The 22,051-nt window shown below is 38.0% G+C and overlaps 1 protein-coding gene across 1 annotated transcript in view; it reads left to right on the plus strand.

Moving 5' to 3' along the window:
* Window positions 1-8,291: 8,291 nt before the first annotated feature.
* The window catches only part of LOC149238991 (uncharacterized), a 91,178-nt gene continuing 77,418 nt past the window's right edge, over window positions 8,292-22,051 (plus strand). Inside the window, exons 1-5 of the mRNA XM_089373280.1 lie at window positions 8,292-8,485; window positions 8,586-8,964; window positions 9,370-9,586; window positions 9,675-10,212; window positions 10,452-10,550. Of these exons, the coding sequence (XP_089229406.1) occupies window positions 8,467-8,485; window positions 8,586-8,964; window positions 9,370-9,586; window positions 9,675-10,212; window positions 10,452-10,550 (1,252 nt within the window). The 5' untranslated portion in view covers window positions 8,292-8,466. The remainder of the gene's footprint in view (window positions 8,486-8,585; window positions 8,965-9,369; window positions 9,587-9,674; window positions 10,213-10,451; window positions 10,551-22,051) is intronic.

Genomic DNA, 22,051 nt, shown 5'->3' on the forward strand with positions numbered 1-22,051 from the left:
CCTTCTGTAGCAATCAATAGCTCTATGACCAAACATATTGCAAGCAAAGCAATATCCCTTAAAGTACCTGGAATGTGATGATCTTTCTGTGTGATGGTCTTGAACCATTCTTCTTCTGCATCTCGCTGCAACATGTCCAAGATTATGACATACATAACATTCAACATTATTCATCGGAGGAGTAAAAGATTTTCTTTCCTTGGTTGTTGATGGGATTGACCTCTCATCTCTTTGTTGAGTATTTCAGATTGTGCATTAGAGTTCCTTGTCTTATTTTGTGAACTAGATTCACCTTCAACAGATTCATGAAAACCAAGACCAGTTTTGATAGCAGGAGACCTTTGACTGCTAAGAATATCATCCAAGATCTTAGTACTATCTTGAAATCGTAAGAGCTTATCCTTTTCTTCTAAGTTATCTTTTAGAATATTTACCTCAACCTGATGTTGCTCTTCTTTTTCGCGATACTGCTTCTTCATGTTTTCTTCAACTTTTCTTCCTTCTTCCAACTGATGTCTTAATTCAAGGACTTCATTTTCTTGTTTTTCAAGAGCTTGGAGTAGTTATTTATTCTGCTTATTTGATTCTTCAAGATCTTCCTTTAGCGAGAGGATCATAGCTTCAAGACGTTCATAGTAACTGAATCTATCTCTGAGTTTCTTGATTGTTGTGATCCTTTCATTGACTTCATTTCTTAATGATGTCACTTTATCCTGCAACTTTTGACATTGATCTTCCTTGTCCTTAAATAATTTCCTTACCTTGTTTCCTTCCTCTAGTTGAGCTTTCAGTTTGGTAGCTTCTTCTTTGAAGGCACATTCCCTTTTGTTCAACAGATCTTGTTGATCTCTAATTTTGTATGCAAGCCTTTTAAATTCTACCTCTATTTGATATCTTTCTTTCTCACCCATAAGAGAAAATTCAGTTGTTTCACTATCACTTTCATCATCTTCAAATGGATAGATGAGTGTATCACCAGAGGATAACAAATTCATACCTGATAGTTCTTTTGCTTGTTCATCATCATTCTGAAGTGATTCTGAATCTGAAGTGCTTCTTCCACATATTCCCCAATCGATTCTCCCACTGTCATAGTTCTTCTGAGATGTCTTCTTCTTCTTAGGCGCTTTCTTCTTAAGCTTCTTTCCCATTGTTCTATGGATCTCCTTCAAGTGATCAAGCTTCTACCAAAGGACCTGCTCTGATACCAGTTGTTGGAAATAATACTGGGGGGGGGGGGTGAATCAGTATTATCAAATCAATATAACTTTTTCATTTCCATATTAAGATTCATATACGCTACTTTAGTTAAGGCAAACCGCGTGTATACGCAACTGTGTGTAATGCAACAAGCATATATCCAGTAGACTTATGATTCAGTTAGTTGATCCTTAATGAGTGCATCAAAACATTATTAACCATATGAACAGTAAACAGAAGCAATAAAATAGAACAGATCATCACACACAAGAAGCACACATGAACACCATGATGTAAGGTGGAAACCCAATGTGGGTGAAAACCACCTGCTGCAAGTCGTCTCAATCTTCTTTTTAATAAGAAACTTCTTTTTACAATGGTTCTGTACTGGTGCAATCTTATACCAGTATGCAAGCTTCTACCTACAGAAGGCTACAACCTTCTCTTGTTCTCCAGAAACTCTTGGAAGGGAGCTACAACCCCCTTAGCTCTTGTACTAGCCGATCCATTTACTAGTACGTAGGTGCCGGCCTATTGAAATGTTCCAACCTTTACTCTTTTTCCAGCTGCTACTGGAAGGGAGCTACCACCCCCTTAACTCTTGTACTAGCTGATGTACTAGTACGTAGGTGCCGACCTACAGAAGGCTACAACCTTATCTTTCTTCCTCCAGGTACCACGTTTCATAAATTTTCAGATTGGATACTCCTGAAGCACAACACCATAATTTGAAGGCCACGTTTCATCCAATTTACATACTGGACCCATTAATATCATTGAAGCACACAATCAATCAACACTAACATCATAAATCTCTGAATCACCCAATACTGAATCACTGAAACCCTGTCAACAAAATGTAGTCACCAGAACACAGAGCAGAAGACTGAACTCTGCAGCAATATTCAGAACCAACTGTATCATCAAAAATCATGCATCAGAGTGCATACGCTACTTGGAAGTGTTGAACCAGCATGTATACGCAACTTCACCAAAGCGAACCAGCGTATATGTCATTAATTACTTATTCATAACTTCGCTGCACTTCCTAACTTCAGACATACCCAGATCATTACATATACAAAGATAATACATATGTTAGCAACCAGATCTAGTTCGTCAGATCACATAAAGATAAGTCATTCTGATCCTGGCCCATTATAGATCTCATCCATCAATACTAAAGCTAAACATAATCAACCAATCTGAATATGCAGAATACTGACACCAGTAAACAATCATCAGAACTCATCAACAACCAGAAACACCTGTAACTTCAAACATCATAGCTCATATGGTATACACTACTTAGATATATCTAACCTGTGTATGTACGCGCTTCTATCATAGTCAACCAGCGTATACATCTGTAAATATTCATTCATGAGTTGCAGCTATTTCAAACTTAAGTTATACCCAGATCAGAACATTACATGCATCAATATACAGATCTAGAATAAACATGATCAAACCATATAGAGATGATTCATTCCAAGCCATTAGATCCCGATCTATCCTTAGATCTTGTTCTCCATCAACCGCTGAGATTCCTCCTTAGCTCAGATCAAGCAAAGCATCATGAACCCATAACCTACATACTAGATCTCATACTTCATCAGATATTCAAGACTTTCTCCATGCATTTGCCTAATGATCTTCTTCTCCTTTTGTAGTCTTAGGCCTTACTCAATACCATGGTCCAAAACCATTAAGAACCAATACTAGGGACCCAATACCTGGGTTCAATACTTCGGACACAATACCAAGGACCAAAACCACAGGTCTAAATACCACGGACCCAAAAATAAGCTTTCCCACATGTACGCGCTTTTCTGTGCATGAAAGTGCGTGCATACGCATACACGCCTTTTGATCAGCAATCCCGCGTGTATACGCGCCTTTGTATATAGTGAGCTTGCGTGTATACCCTACTTGGTATATAGCGAACCTGCGTATATACGCGACTTGGTACATAGTGAACCTGCGTATAACCTGCATATGTACGCGACTTGGTATATAGTGAACCAGCTTATATACTCTTCTTTCTTCATTCTTTGTAGTCTGATCATCAGCTCTTTGCTATTGACCTGCTGCACTATGATCTGTCATCTGTGTGAGTTGCCATCAAGGACAACACTTGTATCATAATGCCAACAGTTCGACTATTTTGCCTAGCCTCTTTGCTTCTAAGAGGCAAGTTGTTTCAATTTGTGTTTTTTTTAGTCCTTTTTTAACTGTTGGTAGTGCATCCTCATCTTCTACTCTTTTATAACAAAAATTATTGGGTTTAATGCTCCTTTATTATGTTCTAGATCTAACTCTATGAGCTTATTCATTTACTCTTTGATTGGTTTGATATCCAATTTATATTCCAAACTATTTGGGGCCAAATTGTTAATTAACTAATATTCTAGCTCTCTAACCTTATCCCCAAGGTGGAAAATTTCTTCAAGCTATATTTCTTGGGTTGATTGTTTATTTTTTTGACCTTGTTTTCCCATTTCTTGTAATCTAACCTTCAATTTTTGTCACCAAGTCTCTAATTCTAGTATTATATTGTTTACATGTGTCTAATCCTTGTCTTACAAGGATCTATAATTCTAGTATTATATTGTCTACATATGTCTAATCCTTGTCTTACAAGGATCTAAATTTATTATCAAGCATTAATCGTAACTCTATTTGAAGTTTGGCTTCTCTATCTTCTCTATGTTTTCTTAATGATTCTATATATTCATATAGATGATTTAGGGTTGATTTGCTATTTCTCCCTTTGAAAGATTTTGGTATTTACAATGAAATTTTCATATTGGAAAGTTGAGGAAATAAATAAGAAATACACATGGAACTTGTGCATCTGATTCATCATAAGGTTTGAATGATAACACAAACAACCATAATGAAGCTTAAATATGCTTCACCACATTATCAATTAGAGATCCACTTCAAAGTTCAATCTGTTATGTGACATGGGGTTGATTCCATCCGCTACCACTATAACTACTAGGTGCGCCACGATTGCCCCTAATGCCGACAGGTAAGTCAGGTTTTAACCAAAGAGCTCATAATATTTACATAACATGCTTTGCGAAGTGATCTACACCCTGGGGGCTAGAAGGGAATGTATCTTAATTGCTTTGCATATTTTTTTAACCAAAATTGAGAAAGTTATATCATATATTGTTGTAGCAATGCTAAACATTGTAACTACATCATGCTTCATCCCTAAAATTTTAAGCAAGATAAACATGATAAATAGCTCCTTGTACGTGAAATAAAAAGTTTATATATATCGTCAAGCAAAATGCTCCAATACTTTCAACAACTATAAATTTTGAAATAAAAGCCTACTATTCTAATAGCTTAAAAAATTGAAACTAAGTAGAAAATGTGATGGTTGGTAGCCTCTTCTAGGCCCATAATTGATGAGATAGAATAGGCCTACATCTCGATGCCCTCAACTAGTAACTGGTGCGTGGTGTCCTCTTCCTTTAACTTCCTTTCGGTTGAGTTCACTAACATTATTTGGTTGGAGTCCCTTGATTAGGCATTTTTGTGTAGATTGACCACCACATTTATCAATGAACTACACAGGACTTAAGGCAATAATTTGTTTATTTGATTGCATAAGAGTATCCACGATTGTTGCAAATTGAGAAATGCAATGAAGCTCATTGTCATGAACTTTTGTGCTCATTAGAAAATGGGGTATTATTGCATTTAATCAATTCTTCATTGGTTTCGAATAACTTCTCTGAATTTTTGTACATTTTTTTGAGTTTAATTTTATGTGTTGTGAGTAATTTTAATATGATCTTTTCGATCCATCACAATATTTTTTTGAGTTGATTTTTCGAGTTAGCAAGTGTGGCTCATCAAGACACTAATGAGAAATCAACTCTAATCTCAATAAATAAATATGTGAAAGATGTTGGGGAAAAAGTAAAAAAATAGATAATCCAATAACATTAGGTCAAATAAACCTTTAAAAAATATAAAAAAGCAAAATATTAAAATAAACCATAAAATAAAAAAAACTAATCAATAAAAACTAAAAAAAACAAACAAACAAAAAACTATCGATCATATCTATGCTAATATAGATAAGTGTATATAAATTATAACTTAATAAAAATAATTTTAAAAGATATATAAATTATAACTTAATAAAAATAATTTTAAAAGATATATAAATTATAACTTAATAAAAATAATTTTAAATAATATTAATATAAAATTATAGTTATCCCTATCTATAATTATTAATAAAAAATATTAATATATATTGCTATTACTATATTCTATATTAATATTAATATTACAGTGTTAACTTTATATCATAATATATTGATATATTAATATTATATTATTAAGTTTAAAACCATATATCTCTTATAAAAAAAATTAGAATAATATTAATATTAGTAATTAGGGCACTCATGTTACTATACATAGTTATGTAATAAAGTAATATAAATACATAAATTATAGTGATATTTATCTATAATTATATTAATAAATAAGTATTAATAAATATTAAATTATTATTACATTTTAATATTTTAATAATTAGATGGTAATTTTGACAATTTAGATGTCTCTAGGTTGTGTTTATCAAGCTAAAAGTTAAGCATGCATGTGTTTCCTCATAATATGTCTCACATATATATATAGAGCTTGAGTGGGCTTAATGGTTAAGAGCATGTGTTTCCTCATAAGAGATTACACATGAGTAGAGTATGTATGCCTTCATAGACTTAGCAGTCAAATTGTTGCACGGAGGTGGGTCATTTGTCCCACAAACAAGAGGATCTCATACACCAATTTGATGTCTGGCTTGGCTGTGACCTTAAAATTGGATATATATATATATATATATATATATATATATATATATATATATATATATATATAAACAATACAAAATTAGAATAATATTAAGAAAAAAACTATAACTACACTTATATTAAATTTTAGGATTATAAAGTAATAAAATAGGACAAAGAAACCACATAAAAAACAAAAGGGTGATCCAAAGAAAGTTGAGAGAGAGTTATATATATGTAAACTAATAATACTAGAAGGAAAAAGTGTTGATTAATACAAGGAGTGGTTAAAAATAAAAATAGAAACACGGAAATAATAATGAAAAGAGAGATAGAAATTAATAAAAAAAACATAGGTACAATATCAAGTAAAGAGACTCTAAGATAAACAAAAAATATATAAAAAGAAAAGAGGGGTAAGAGATGAACAAAGATAAACATAAAGATAAATGACAATACACTAGGACAACACAAATACTAAAACACTAGGACAACATAAAGACCAAAACACCAAACTAAAGTCAAATATGAATTGATAATCTTAATAAGGGAAACCAACAAGCTTATATAACCACCACTAGGACTCCCCCAAATTGACATTTTATGTGAGAATAAAATCTCGTATCCTGGGACACAACATTGAACCAACTAAGGAAACAATACACAAAATCTATAAAACTAAATCATGTCCAAATACAAATTGATTACTAGAACGAAGCAAACCAATAAGCCCACAAAACCATCACCAAGACTTCACCAAATTGACATTTTATATGAGTGATGAAACCTAATAACCCTAGATAGAGGGTCAAACTAACCAAGGAAACAATATACACTATTTGAATGTGTTTGCTCAGCGAAACTATGAAATTTCAAGCCACGAATATGGAAACCCAATTAAGATCGAAATTGAGCAAGTTTTGAAACCTCTCCCATACAAATGAGACATAGAAACAATGACCTACCTAGATTTTCTCTAGAATTAAAATTAACTAGACTAGGAATGCGCATTACTAGGCCATTAAAAATACCATCTCTTGCCACACAATAATCCAACAACTAAAGCAAATTTCCTACTCTCGTGTACTACCTTCCTCTTCAAAACTCTATAGTCCCACCTTGCTAGTGATAAATTGTAATCAATGGCTCAAAATCTTGCCTCACCATGAATTCAAGCATGTGAGGAAGATGCTTCGATCTCATCAAATTACTAACCTCACATTGAGAATGAGGTAAGGGTGTGCATGACGTATGTAGAGTAAATGAGGCGGTCACTTGCTTTTGGGTTCACGGTTAATTAATTAATGTATAACTTGTGATTCCATTAATGCTAAGGACCCTAACTTTTAGGTATGTAGCCTCATCTACAAGCAAATTTGCTTGTTGGTCGTGATAAAATAAAATCTTTTGAAAATTGCCATCCTCTTAATGAACTCTTTCTAGTAGAAATACAAACTTGTAATTGGCATGAAATTTTTTTAAGGCCATTATAAAAGGAAATCTTTTGAAAATTGTCAACCTCATGATAAATTAAATGTGATACAAATACAAACTTATAATTAGTGCCAAAAGCTTTCAAGGCCATCATATTAATATTATGCTTCAAAACCATCATATTAATATTATGCTTGAGATTCCCACTATAATCAAAAATTAAATTCATAAACCTTATATGTAAACTTTGTAAAATAATATATAACTAAAATGCTTAACGAAATTCCAATTCTACTATCCATAAATTATTTAGGTTTTTGCTCTTAAATCAATGATAATCCTCTCACCTATTACTATTATCAACTCCGTTACCTATTTCCATCCCATCAAACTTCCATTTAATTTTTTTTTTTTTTTTTTTCCTATCACCATTAAGGAGCAACGGGATAACTAATTTTTAAATCTCTCTGGTATTGGATAGATCCCATCAAACTTCCCATTTTTTTTTGGCACGGATAACTAATTTCTAAATCTCTATGGCATTGGATAGCTAAGGTTTTACATTTTTTCACGTTACTAGCAATTGGATAACTAAGTTTTGAGTTTCTATGGAATTGGATAACTTTAAGTTTTGGATATCGATGAAAGCAAAGTTGGTTGAAATTACTCACTTGAATCCAAATCGCTGATTTTGATGGTACCAAAATTGAAAGACGTATGAGCAGACTTGATAATTTCAAATTTGCATAAAGAATTACAATATATATATATATATTTTCTTCCAATTATACCCTCCAAGTGGCGTTGACTCATTTTGCCACTATACTTTTATTATGACTGGCTGGCTGCTGCTAACCGGGATTCGTCCGTCCCACGGAGCTCTGTTTTACAGGACAGTAAACGGAACTGGAAAATCTAAAACATTCAGAAAACGGTTCCCTTTGCCAGGATCTATAACGAATAGCTGCTGGGAACCTTCCAGAGGCGGCTAAGGTCCCTCGGCACAATGTTGCTCTCCCCAAGTGGTGGGTATATATTCAAATTTTCTCTTTGCACTTCAGAAGATGGCTTCCACAGGAATGTTTTACTCAGTTGTTTGTTTTTGTTTTCAAATAAAATTTTCAGTTGGAGACGCTTCCCATAGCCAGCTTGCAGCACTTCAAGGGACTTGCCATGGGAGAGTCAAAACTAAGAAGAAAATATTTCATAATAAGTTCATTACTCAAGCAAGAATCAATACAGGAACAACCCCTAATTTACAGGTGAAGATAATGCTAGATGATAAGGATATACCTCGCCGGTGGTACAATTTGATTGCTGACCTTCCCGAGCCACCTCCACCCGCATTACATCCACAGACTCGTCTGCCACTTCAAGCAGAAGATTTGATGCCACTCTTTCCAAAAGGATTAATCATGCAAGAGGCGAGTCAAGAGAGGTACATTGACATTCCAGAAGAGGTTCTTCAAGTGTACAAGAGCTGGCGAGCTACACCCCTGTTCAGGTCTCTTTTTGTTTCATTCATTCATTGCACTTGGAGTATGAGTGAAAAGAACCTCATTTCCATTTTCCATCAGAGAACACAAAATATAAAAAAACAAATGTGTTGTAATTTCAATCAAATATCGACAGTTATAAATTAGCTTCCTGCCTTACTGCTTTACATGTGTGCATTTCCCAAAAAAAAAAAAAAAAAAACTTATTTAAAAACGAAGATGAAACTTTGATGGCGAGCAAAACTTTTCCTAATAAAAGAGAGAGTCAGCTTTTGTGGGTTATTTAACATACTCGATTTCATAGGATAACATGCTATTTCAGATGCAGGAGCAATGGTAAATTGATGTTCACTCCATAAATAAAATACTGTCTATGTTAGAAAATAATAAAGTTTGCATGCTTATACAATCAGGGCATTGAGATTGGAAAAGGCTATTGGAACACCTGCAAGGATTTACTATAAGTATGAGGGTGCCAGCCCTGCAGGTTCACATAAGCCAAATACAGCTGTTCCACAGGCTTGGTATAATGCTCAAGAAGGTGTCAGAAAACTAGTAACAGAAACAGGTGCTGGTCAATGGGGCAGTGCCCTTGCCTTTGCATGCGGTTTATTTGATCTTGAGTGTGAGGTAAAACCTGTAATACTGCCTTCAATTTTTTTTCCTTTTCTTTCAAGTTTACCTTGACTATAGACTAATTGGCAATTAAGTTTTATAGGTTTGGCAAGTTCGGGCTTCATATGATCAGAAGCCTTATCGAAAAATGATGATGGAGACATGGGGAGCAAAGGTCCATCCATCTCCATCTGACTTGACAAAACTGGGGTGTGCCATTCTCAACAGAGACCCAGACTGTCCTGGTAGTTTAGGTATTGCAGTTTCTGAGGCAGTGGAGATGGCATTGTCTAATTCGGACACCAAATATTCCTTGGGTAGTGTACTTAATCATGTACTTTTACACCAGACTATTATTGGTGAGGAATGCCTAAAACAGATGGCAATTGTCGGAGAAACACCAGATCTAATTATAGGCTGCACAGGTGGTGGGTCGAACTTTGCAGGGCTTTCTTTTCCATTTATTCGTGAGAAGCTAGCTGGCAACATGAACCCTACCATTAGAGCTGTTGAACCAGCAGCATGCCCTTCTCTTACCAAGGGTGTTTATGTTTATGATTATGCGGATACAGCAGGGATGACACCGTTACTGAAAATGCACTCACTTGGACATGATTTTATTCCAGATCCTATCCATGCAGGTGAAACATGCTTACATCCCTTCTGAGAATTCAAGAAGAAGCATTCTGTTATAGTAACAAAACATAAAATCAATAAGGAAAATGGACACAAGCCATAAATGATAAAATCTCACAATTTAAAGCAAGACTAGGATGGAGTAGCTTATAGTAGAGATTATTATACGTTCAAATTAATTTTACTCCTGTCGGTGGGTGAATTATCTTTCTGACTCTCATGTATACTTTTCGTGCTTTTGCAGGGGGGTTACGTTATCATGGTATGGCACCTTTGATATCACATGTTTATAATCTAGGTTTGATGGAAGCAGTTGCAATACCTCAGATTGAATGTTTTCAAGGTAAGTGTCCATTCCATGGTTGTTCTGAAGTGTTTGTAAATTCTGTTTTTTTTTTGTTTTTTTGAAAGCATCATATAGTAGATCATAAAGCAACTCCACCTTTACTTCTATTTCCTCCCAAGTTCATGTAGTTTTCCAAAGATTAATATGGTGCAAATACATAATGACGGCCTACAATAAATTATAGATTAAAATATACAATATTTGACATAGCGTATCATTAGTTTTGTTTCACAAACAATGGAAGATTGTAATCGTGTTTTCTAATATGAATTGGTTGATTATGTCAAGTTAGGAGGATGGAGCCAAGGGCTAGGGTTTGATTTGATGGCCTGAAGATCTCTATCTTTTGGCTGTGGGTAGTGCATTTGTCTTGTCTTTTCTGCGTTGATTGGCTGAGATGGCTTGTTTGGCCAACAACCCCTTGTCACAATGTGAGGCTCAATGGCCTTGATGGCCTTGCTTGAACTTTCTATGATTTTGTATACCTATGAGTCTAAACCAGAGGCTGGCAATGGCACCCAAGGCTTTGAGGAGGCTCATCCCCATGGTGTAGCACAAGGTATTGATCCCCTTCTTGACCTTGAGTCCTCTGAGCTTGTGTGTGCTAGTCTGTGTCATGAACTTTGAGAGAGATCTATTTTTCAGTAATTTGTTGGAAGGGTATCCCCTAAAGTGATTAGCTGAAAGTGCGTCCGAAGGTTTGGGAGGCTTATGGTTGGCACTATACACACCTGCGGCACACATATGCAGAGCTGCACAAAGGGCTTCTTCCTGTTCTAGTTAGTGATCTTGCACACGTGAAGGAAATACTAAATCGTTGCCCATGGATTTGCAGAAACACCCTCGTCATCCATATCCAGTGGACCATGATTTCTTGACCTATAAAACAATGTAACTTGTCTGTTTAGTGTGGGCAGATTTTTCCAGCTTGCCTACGTAGTTTTGGCTGGCCCTATGGTGGGTTGAATCATGACTTATAAAATGATGCAACTTGTCTGTTTAGTGTGGGTAGATTTCCCAAGCTTGCCTATGTAGTTTTGGTTGGCCGGGGCCCTATGGTGGGTTGCTACCCCTCTGGGGCAATTTAATATTTATCTGTGAATGTCTAGAATGGTTTTTAGCACTAGACCTCAACACTATGTGTACATACGGGTTACCTTGTTTGAGGACCTTGAAGTTGTGTATATCCGAATTAGCAGTTGGGTGCATTGTCAACTACTTCAATATGTTAATCTATCGAATCCTGTTTTAGGTGCCAAAGTATTTCCTTTGCATTCGAGACTACTCACTGATGACCCAAATTGAATTTGAGAAGGCCCCATCATCACTGATCCATATGCCTATAGCAACTCAAACTCCCAAGGCAAGTGTAGGGGTTTGGACGGAAGTTGTGTGGAAAGGGAAGAAACTTAGAAATGGCGATGTGCCTAGTACCTGACCTGTGAAAGCACCAGCAATGAATCCTTCAGCCAACAAGGTCTATATGACAACTGACCCTAGTTCGAAAAGAAGATTCAGAGATATCCAAGGCCTTGGCTAGCTCCATAGTCACCAGGGGTAGTAATTTATCAGTCACACTGCACCCCTAGTACTAAACTCCCAAGAAATTGCTTTTGTATCATCTGTTAGTGCTACCAAAAAGATGAAGCAAGTGACCTTAGGATCATTTTGGCTTGGTGCCATATCTTTTGCCAATCCTTCTGGCATTCTTCAGGTCCTCAAGTACAATGAGGCGGAAATGCCAGATTTGGGTGGTTTCTAATGAAAGTGACTTTGTAGAACATCTAGGGTCTCAATGACCCTAGTAAAAGCAAATTGTCTACCAGGTGTTGACTCACTAGGTGGGACGTACATTCTTTGTATGCAAGATGTTAACTTTATAAGGTTCAAGCTTTGTATTGCCATAGCAATTGTTTGTGTTGCCATAGCAATTGTTTGTGTTGGGGCTAAAGTTTTATTTTTTGATCATTCTGATGGGTAGGAGGGAGTTTCTATCCTTGTCTCTCCCAATCTTGCTAATGCCATTGTGGATTGAATTACAAATCGCTCCTAAATACTTGTGTTTATCCTTTTAAATTTGGACACACAACTCCTAGGGTTCACCAATAGCTTTGCCTCCAACAACACCAAAGAACATGTGGAATTCTAACATTGGATGGATAATGACCTCCCAAATGTCTTTGGGCTTATTTGTGGGGATTTTAGTATGGTAGAATACTAAGAAGAAAAGGATTGAGCTCATCCTATTCTTCTACTAGTTGGAGAGAAAGAGACGTGGTGGGCCTTGAAGGCTTGGCACAGACTCCATGACCATAAGCATTATCAGAGACATGTGTTATAAGCAAAATCTGTCCATTGAGATGGATTTCATTGATCTGGTGATTGAGTTGGTTACAGCCTCTTTGGTAGTTTGGCACAAGGCAGACACTACTTGCACCTTAGATGGTCCTGTGTCTGAGGCAGTGAAATGGGGAAGAAGGAGAGGTGATGGACTTGTGTATAAGTCTGCTTAGGACCATCTAGCTTGGGTATTGTACTCCCTCAATTCCTTTGATGGCCAAAAAGGCTGGGAGATGGTGACTGCGTGGTGGATGTGAAAATAAGCTTGCTGATTTTTTGGACCAACAAACTAATAAGAGTGAACAGCTTGCTGTTAGCTCCCTTATAAGATCATAAAACTAAATGAGACTTGCGTCCAGGGTCCACCAAAGTCTTGGACAACTCAACTAGTGATTTGTTTATGCAATTCTGCATTGAAATTGATTCAAATTAGCAGCAAACACCTACAGCCATGCATTTTAATATGTAGGGAAATTCCAAATGGCAAGTAATAGATGTGACTAGCAAGCTGTCCACACCAAAATAAGCTTGAAAATGAGTATGAAATAGCCTGGAAAGTGCACTTGGACAAGGCAAAACCCAAGCTAGGTTATATTTCATAAATATTCAACTTAAAATCAGCTTGCTATTAGACTGCTCCAGCCATAATAAACTAAGTAAAATTGTAATTTCCTAGGGATTCCGGCATAGTTTCCAGAGCAAGTTGATGGCTGAAAATTAAATTTTTGAAGGCTAAAAGTCCAGGATAGCCTTTCGTTCAGCTGTTTCAATCAATTGCCATGTGTTTGGTGGACTGACATAAGATTGACGTGTTAACCATGTGAATTTTATAAAATTTTCTCTTAGTTAATCATGCAATAAAAAGTACCAGACCATTCTGAAGGTCCCTCCATTTAGGCTCACACCTTTTATTTTACTATAAGAGATTGTCACTTGATATAAAGAGAGTGAGTTGGCATAAATCACTTGGTCAGAGTAATGGGCGCCCCATGAAGTGCACAAGTGGGGTGGGTCCTATTGTCGTCCAAACTTTACAGGCAAGATGCGACAATGCTTGGACAAGGGCTGTCACTCTGATCCCCGCCCTCTCCGTTCTAGTTGTCTCCCTACAACAATCTATGGGGGGTAGTCCCTATGAAATGTGAAGATAGGAGACTTAGTGACAACCAACAAGTCTTGGAGACACAACTGACTGGCCTAGCAACTTGGTTGAATTAGCAAGTTAAATGATTTGATTAGATTATTGTGGAAGACTAGTGCCTTGAATGGAGTCAATTACTTGCTTAAGACAAATTATTTACCAAGTTACCAGATGAATAATATGGGGTACCAAGGGAGGTACCCAAGGTAATAATGTAATAATGGGATGGGCCATAGTAATAAATAAGGTGGTTAACCCATGTCATGTAAGGGACCACAAGTAGTTAATAATAATGTAATGGGCCCATGGTATTAGTTGATGGTATGAGGGAACCATGGTAATGACCCATGGTATTGTATGTATGAGGCCTATATAGAGGCTAGAGACTCCACATGGAGATAGTGAAGGAATATAGTCAAGGATTATTGTATGAACAGACATATGGCTTGTGGAGTGTTCTCCTTTCTTAAGGAGTGAATGTATGGTGTTGCCCTACCTTAAGGGTTTTGATTAATAAAGAAGCATTTCTATCTATTTTGATCTTGTTATTATTGGGTATATTTGTTATTTCTCATATATTCTGGGTTAGATCTATAACAAGTGGTATCAGAGCTACAACAAGTGGTATCAGAGCACTTTCTTGGGCACAAAAGTGGAATTTTTTATTTTTATTTTTATTTTTTGCAGGGATTTTTGGGCGGCGAGTTTGCAGATCAGATTTGTACGTTTTGGTGTAAGATCTGCAAAATCTAATTGCAGATTTGTACTCTTTGTGAAAAAATAGCCGATTTCAAAAAAAAATTCGGTTGAATCGGAGTCCAGATGAAGGAGATATCGCTGATCCAAAAATCAATGGTGTTGTAGACAATTTTTCGGGGCAGCGAGTTTGCGGCACAGATCTGGATGTCCTGGTGCAAGATCTGCAAAATATAATTGTAGATCTGGATTCTATGTGAAAAAATAGCCGATTTCAAAAAAAAAATCAGTCGAATCGGAGTCCGGATGAGGGAGATATCGCTGATTTAAAATCAGCTCTTTTTGCAGAAATTTTGGTGACGGCGGGAGAGTTGCAGCGCAGATTTGGAATTCTAGTGCCTGGATCAAGATTTCTATCACATGGGTAGATGCAGAATGATTGTTCCATTTCTAAAAATAGGTCATAATAGGGATTCTGAGCAATATTGACTAAACTGTGACAATTTCAAATTTTCGCCAAGTAAGCGAATTTTTTCTCAAACCCTCTTCATGGCGATTCTATATTTTACAGGAAAAGATGATGGTCCTACTATTGAAGAAGTCATAAAAGATTTTAAGAAAAACCATCCGAAATATTGGAAAAGTTTCTTATGGCTTAATTTGAAAGAAGAGGCTGCCATATGGTGGAACTCACTTGGCATCCAACAGTTGTCCAAATATTCGGATGAAGAATTTGAAAAACTCCTTATGGACAAATGGTCTCGTGCTAGAAAAAAGAATGAGACATGTAAAGGGTTATTTTCTACTGGTGTCTCTTTATTGCAGGTTCATGGATTGATTCAGAAGGAGAAAATTATTGTGTCTATAAATCCAAGTTGCAAGCAAAATCTCATAAATGTCAACTTGGCAAAAAAATTACAAGTGCCAGCAAAACACATTGAAAATACACAGGTTGATGATGAGGATGTTCAAGTTTATAAGGATTTGAAGCTTTCTATGGATAAGTATGTGTTGCATGGTGATTTTTATACTTCAGATATGGATAACATGGATGTTGTTTTGGGATATCCTTGGATGGAATCCGTGGGTACTATTAATATTAATGTGCAGAAGAAATTCCTGAAGCTCTGGTATAAAAAGAAGAAAATTACAGTGCATGATATTTCCATTAAGACCCAAGCAGAGACTATGGAGGCAGAAGCACAAAGCTCTAATGACACTTACACATCAGATGATGAGCAGTTGATGGTCAACAATCAAACACAAACAGAGGCTGAAGCAGAAAAGGTTACAGGTGCTGACACATCAGATGAGGGCTCAGTGGTTGAAGTAATATTGGAAGATAAGGCACCACATCAGGCACCACAACATGCACCAGATAACAGTCAGGCTCCAGTAAGGGGTGAATTAAAGAAAAAGACATCGTGGGTTAAAACTTCAACATATCATCACCCACATCACCCCGCAAGACAACCATCAAGATGGAAACCAAGTAGTCACATGACGGATAGCGAGGAGAGAAGATCCACCCACTACACATCAACACAGAAGAGCTGCCACGGTCAACTTCCATCTCAAGCGAGCGAGGCACCAGCGAGATCGAGGGTTCACCTTTCTCTTGGATGGCTAGATGCAAATGCATGGTATCAGTGGACTACTCTTTTGAGTAGATCTTATTATTTGTGTTCTTCCCATGTTTCGGGGACGAAACATGCTTAGGGGGGTGGAATGTTATATACCTAGGGGGGAAAATATGGGGTACCAAAGGAGGTACCCAAGGTAATAATGTAATAATGGGATGGGCCATAGTAATAAATAAGGTGGTTAACCCATGTCATGTAAGGGACCACAAGTAGTTAATAATAATGTAATGGGCCCATGGTATTAGTTGATGGTATGAGGGAACCATGGTAATGACCCATGGTATTGTATGTATGAGGCCTATATAGAGGCTAGAGACTCCACATGGAGATAGTGAAGGAATATAGTCAAGGATTATTGTATGAACATGCATATGGCTTGTGGAGTGTTCTCCTTCCTTAAGGAGTGAATGTATGGTGTTGCCCTACCTTAAGGGTTTTGATTAATAAAGAAGCATTTCTATCTATTTTGATCTTGTTATTATTGGGTATATTTGTTATTTCTCATATATTCTGGGTTAGATCTATAACAAGTGGTATCAGAGCTACAACATTGTCTCCCTACAACAATCTATGGGGGGTAGTCCCTATGAAATGTGAAGATAGGAGACTTATTGACAACCAACAAGTCCTGGAGACACAACCGATTGGCCTAGCAACTTGGTTGAATTAGCAAGTTAAATGATTTGATTAGATTATTGTGGAAGACTAGTGCCTTGAATGGAGTCAATTACTTGCTTAAGACAAATTATTTACCAAGTTACCAGATGAATAATTGTTGCTTAAGGATGCTTCACTATCCTAAATGAAATGCAAATCCTATAATCTAGGTGAGATGCAGAATCTTGGTTTATTTTAGGTTATATGTCCTCCTAACTGTTTTGAAGCTAGTCTCTAGAGTAGGTCGTGAGAGAGAATCCAAGGGGAAGCAAGTTAAGGCTTGATTAACAATACCTCCGCTTAGGTTCTAACCATTTGATGCCTCCGGCGTTGCAGAGACTGTGGCTATGACGACTGCAAGGTCATCGTGTTAACCACTAACAAGGTGCTAAACTCCTGAAGCTAGATGAGAAAGGTGGGCCTATATCTCTATCGACCAAGCTTATGCTTGGAAGTAAATTAATTAATGCAAGAGGCTAATCCTAAAATGCAGATGCAAGATTTGAGTGTGTAATATCCCTAAGGACAATTAATAGTAAATGTGCAAAGCAAACATAGACAAAAAAACCATAAAACAGTGACAAACAATCAGATCACAAATTGGCACCAAAACTGCACTGCTGAGCTCTTTTTATTAATGAAAATGGGTGTACAATAAGGTAATGGAATCAGTGCACTTGGGCTTGCTCAAGGCAAGCTAGCAAAACCCCAAATGACAAATAAGATACCCTCCTTTGATCTGCTGCTATGCTGCTCAAGCTCTGTGCTGAAGATGCCCAAAAATATGCTATTGGGTGAATGGATCTGCTGCTAGTGTCCTCTTCGGTGCTCAGAAAATTCTGGGAAATTAATCCTAGCCTCTCCACCAAATACCCATAAATACCCACGAAGGAATTGGCCTTTGCTTGACTTCGGAAATTCGGCCCTATTTCCCCTCTATGGCTCAACTGCTGGGTAATTCGACCCACCTGTAATTTCTGCTGCAAATGGTCTCCAAAATGGCTGCAATGCTCCTCAAAATGTCCCCCAGGCCTTCACTCAAAGTTTCAGCTCAATCCCCAACTCACTCCTCCACCTCCTGAAGTGCTCCCACAAAAGACTACGTTTGTTGTAGCTGCCTCTCTCTTAGAAATTCGATCCTCTTGTTGGTAGTGCGAAAATGGCAAGGTGAAACTCCCTCCTTGGGCTGGCACTCGAAGTCCACCGAAGCAAGGGCTAAGATCTCCGCTTGGAGACACTCGTGTGCTAAACAACACTTGCAGACTTGGCTTCAGCTCAAGCGTGCTCTTGTCTTAGACAATTTTGTAAATGATAGATGAATGAGCAAAATGAGAGTCTCTTCCTCCTTTTGTCAAGCTGCCTCCAAAATTGCCCATGTGGGCCCACATCGAACTCCTCACACCAATTCCACTCCAATGAGAGCGTACTTCCCATGTGGGCCGAAATTCTCTTGTGGTGGCCCCCATGCTCCACCAAAGCCACAATTTTTCCTCTAGCTCTAATGTTTGAGTGCCTCTTACGCCAAAAGTCAAATGTGGGTCCTCTAAGCCCACTTCTCCTAAGTGCATCTGTGCAATAAACCAAAAATGAGCAAAATTGATATTTACTTAGTAAAATACTAAGTAGGAATATCACAGTCCTCCCCGCCAAAACATTGCTTGTCCTCAAGCAACTGCAATGAAGGATGCTGGAGTATCTGCTCCCCCTCCCAGGTGGCATCCTCATCCGGCAGATTCCTCCATCGAATAAAAAACTCCCTGATGACCCTGTTACGTAGATGCCTCTCCTTGGTATCCAAAATGGCCTTTGGTTCCAACACCAAATGCCCCTCATCGTCCATAGGGGTAGCTCTGTAGCTGCTGTCCCAGTGCCTTTTTCAGGCAAGACACATGAAAGATGTTGTGCACTCGGCTCCCTGGGGGTAGCTCTAGCTCATATGCTACCTCCCCCACCCTCCGAGTGACACGATATGGTCCATAGAAGCGGGGTTTGAGCTTCTCAGCCCCCTTCAGTTTGAGTGTTGTTAAAATTGGCAACCAGGGCAAAACTTCATGTGGGTCATCTTATTCATGGCTGATAATATTTTTATTAGATTCCTCTCGTCGAAAGGTGTAGGATTGATATAAAGATTATCCGATTCCGATAAGTATTCATGGAGATATGAATTTATTATGATTATGGAATTATTATCAAGCCGACCTACAACTCATGTAGGCTCAGAAGCCCAACAGTCGCATCTATTCAAACACCAACGTTGTGTATAAATATAAGAGGACTTTTCCTCATTTTCTCTCACTCTTCTCATCACATATCTCTCTCTCTCTCTACTGCGCAGAAATGAGTCTCTTCTCTACTACGCAGAAATGGGTCTCTCTCTCACACATGTGAAGCCGGAAGCTGTTGAACCTGAAGCTGCAATTGCAGATCCAAATATTGACTTGCGTGGCCTAGAAGATCTCCTCTTTGGAACTGCGTTGTAGGTCCATCTGGATCTCCTCTGAAAGCTGCAACTTTTGGTGGTGGAATGAAGTCAATCCGACGAACGGTTTGCAAGATATCGACTGCCCTAGTTTGAAGCCGGAAACCGCTGAAACTGAAGCTGCAACTGCAGAAGTAAAGATTGACCTGCGTGGCTTAGAAGATCTCCTCATCTGAACTGCGCTATAGGTTCATCTGAACCTCCTCTGGAAGCCGCAACTTTTGGTGGTGGAATGAAGTCAATCCGACGGTCGGTTTGTGAGATATCGTCTGCTCTAGTTTGATAATGAAGCTGCTAATGCTGATGCTGCTGATCTAGGGTTTTCTACTGCTGATATGAATCTGATTTATTGTACTATTTCTCTCTGATGAATTATTGAAGATAAAAGAAGATTTGATCAAAGGGTTTCCCCACACATTGTGGGGTTTGTCCCTGGCTAGCCGCCACATCTTGTGCCTCTTGTCTTGGCTTGTTTTCTGTCGATCGTTTAATGTTCTATCTGCACTTTACTTTATGTACATGTGATTGCTAATCTGTGGAATATAATAAGAAAAAGAAGTAAACTGTTATAAGCATAGAACATACCATAACTCAACATGGTATCAGAGCTGAGGTGAAGACAAAACCCGAGCAAGAGCAAGCAATCACCGAAGAGAAGATTGGCAAGGCTATCCTAAAAGAACTATGGGGTCCTCAACACTCTTTCCTGCCAAAAACAAGCTCCGTGAGAAAGATGAATATCACGGATGGAAGATGTCTATTGATCTAAACACTAGAAGATCCAGGAATGTTGGACCATGTAAGAGGCAATATTGTTGAGCCTCCATCAAATGCATTTGCTGCTGCATGGAACAAATGGAAAACCGAAGAAGTCAAAATAGAAGATCATCCGGGACTCTATTTGGTGGCCTACATCTCTGAATTGGACACCTCCAAGGAAGTCTACAATAGACTGGTGAGTTTATTTAAAGTAAATGATGCAAATCAAGTTTTGTTTCTTAGAAGTAAGCTGAGGGAAATCAAGAAGGGTAAAGATGAGAGTATGCAAGCGTACTTCTTAAGAATCACCGAGATCAAGAACGATCTCCTATCTATTGGGGAGACTATTACTGACAGGGAAATGGCACTCACGAATCTTGGAGGATTACCATCCGAATGGTATGTGTTTAGGACTACTCTTTTGAACTATAATGTAATTCCTGGTTTCGAGGAATTAATGGCTAGATGCATTCAAGAAGAAACAAGGGAAGAAGAGCAAGAAATGCCCATGCCTAAAGGTCCTCCTGCTGCCTTTTCTTCTCATGCTAAGAAAAGAAATAATTCCGGGACTAAATCAAAAGGAAAGGCTGGACCTAAGGGTGGAAGAAAAGGACGATGTTACATCTGCGATAAAGCAGGTCACTATGCAAGGGAGTGCCCTAATAGAAAGGACTCACACCAGGACGATGATCAAAATCCCTCTGATGGCAAATCAAAGGAATGACAAATTCAACAGCAAAGGTAAGAGGAGAGCTGGGAATCGAGGAAGAGGACAACCATTCAAGAAGGCTAGAAAGTCCAGGATGTATTAAATGCACCTGACCTCAAAAAGAACCTAGTGTCCATCTCGGCAATGGAAGGCAAAGGCTACAAGGTAACCTTCAGCGATGGCAAGGTACGTATATGGAAAAATGATGTTAAAGATGCCTTTACTCTTGGGTTTAGTGTTGATTCATTATATCAGGTCGATGGAAGTCCGCTAGGTGTCATGTCTTGTGACACAACTCTTCAGCGCGAACTTTGGCATCGGAGGTTTTCCCACCTTCATTACAAAGCTTTACCCGATGTAAGACAGATGGTAACAGGGATGCCCGAATTCCAAGTAGAGAAAGAAGGTGTATGTCCGGGATGTGTTGAAGGAAAGATCAAAAGGGGACCATTCCCCTCAAGCCAAAGCAAGACCTCCGATATATTATAGTTGGTTCACTCAGGCATATCTGAGGCTGGCATTAAGAGGGAGACTACTACACCACGTACTCCTAAGCAGAATGGTGTGGCGGGAAGGAAGAACCGCACGATTGTGGAAGCTGTCCGGGCCATGCTACATGATCAAAGACTTCCGAAGTTTCTATGCACTGAAACTACAAACACTACCGTATATGTACAAAATCGATGCCCTCATCAAGCATTGGGTTCCAAGACTCTTGAAGAAAAGTTCACCGGTAAGAAACCTGATGTTTCTCATTTTAGAATTTTTGGAAGCCCTATATATTTTCATGTACCGAGAGAGAAAAGAAATAAATTGGGTGCATCTGGAAAGAAGGGAATTTTCGTGGGCTATGGTGAAAATACAAAAAGTTATAGAATCTATGTAGCTGGTCAAAGGGAAGTCGTAATTAGTCATGATGTCACCTTTGACGAAGATATGGCTCTCAGCAAGGTGAACAATCTTCCGACTTTGAGGAGCTCTCAAGAAGCCGACATCAGGGAACCGAAAGAAAAGGATGATGAATCAATGGTAGAAGAACCCATGGATCCGATTGATCCTCCTCCACATGAGCCT

Source organism: Pinus tabuliformis, chromosome 8 (genome assembly GCF_031772625.1).
Source record: "Pinus tabuliformis cultivar Carrire ecotype Pingquan chromosome 8, CPIR1, whole genome shotgun sequence".
In the NCBI taxonomy this organism is placed as follows: domain Eukaryota; kingdom Viridiplantae; phylum Streptophyta; class Pinopsida; order Pinales; family Pinaceae; genus Pinus; species Pinus tabuliformis.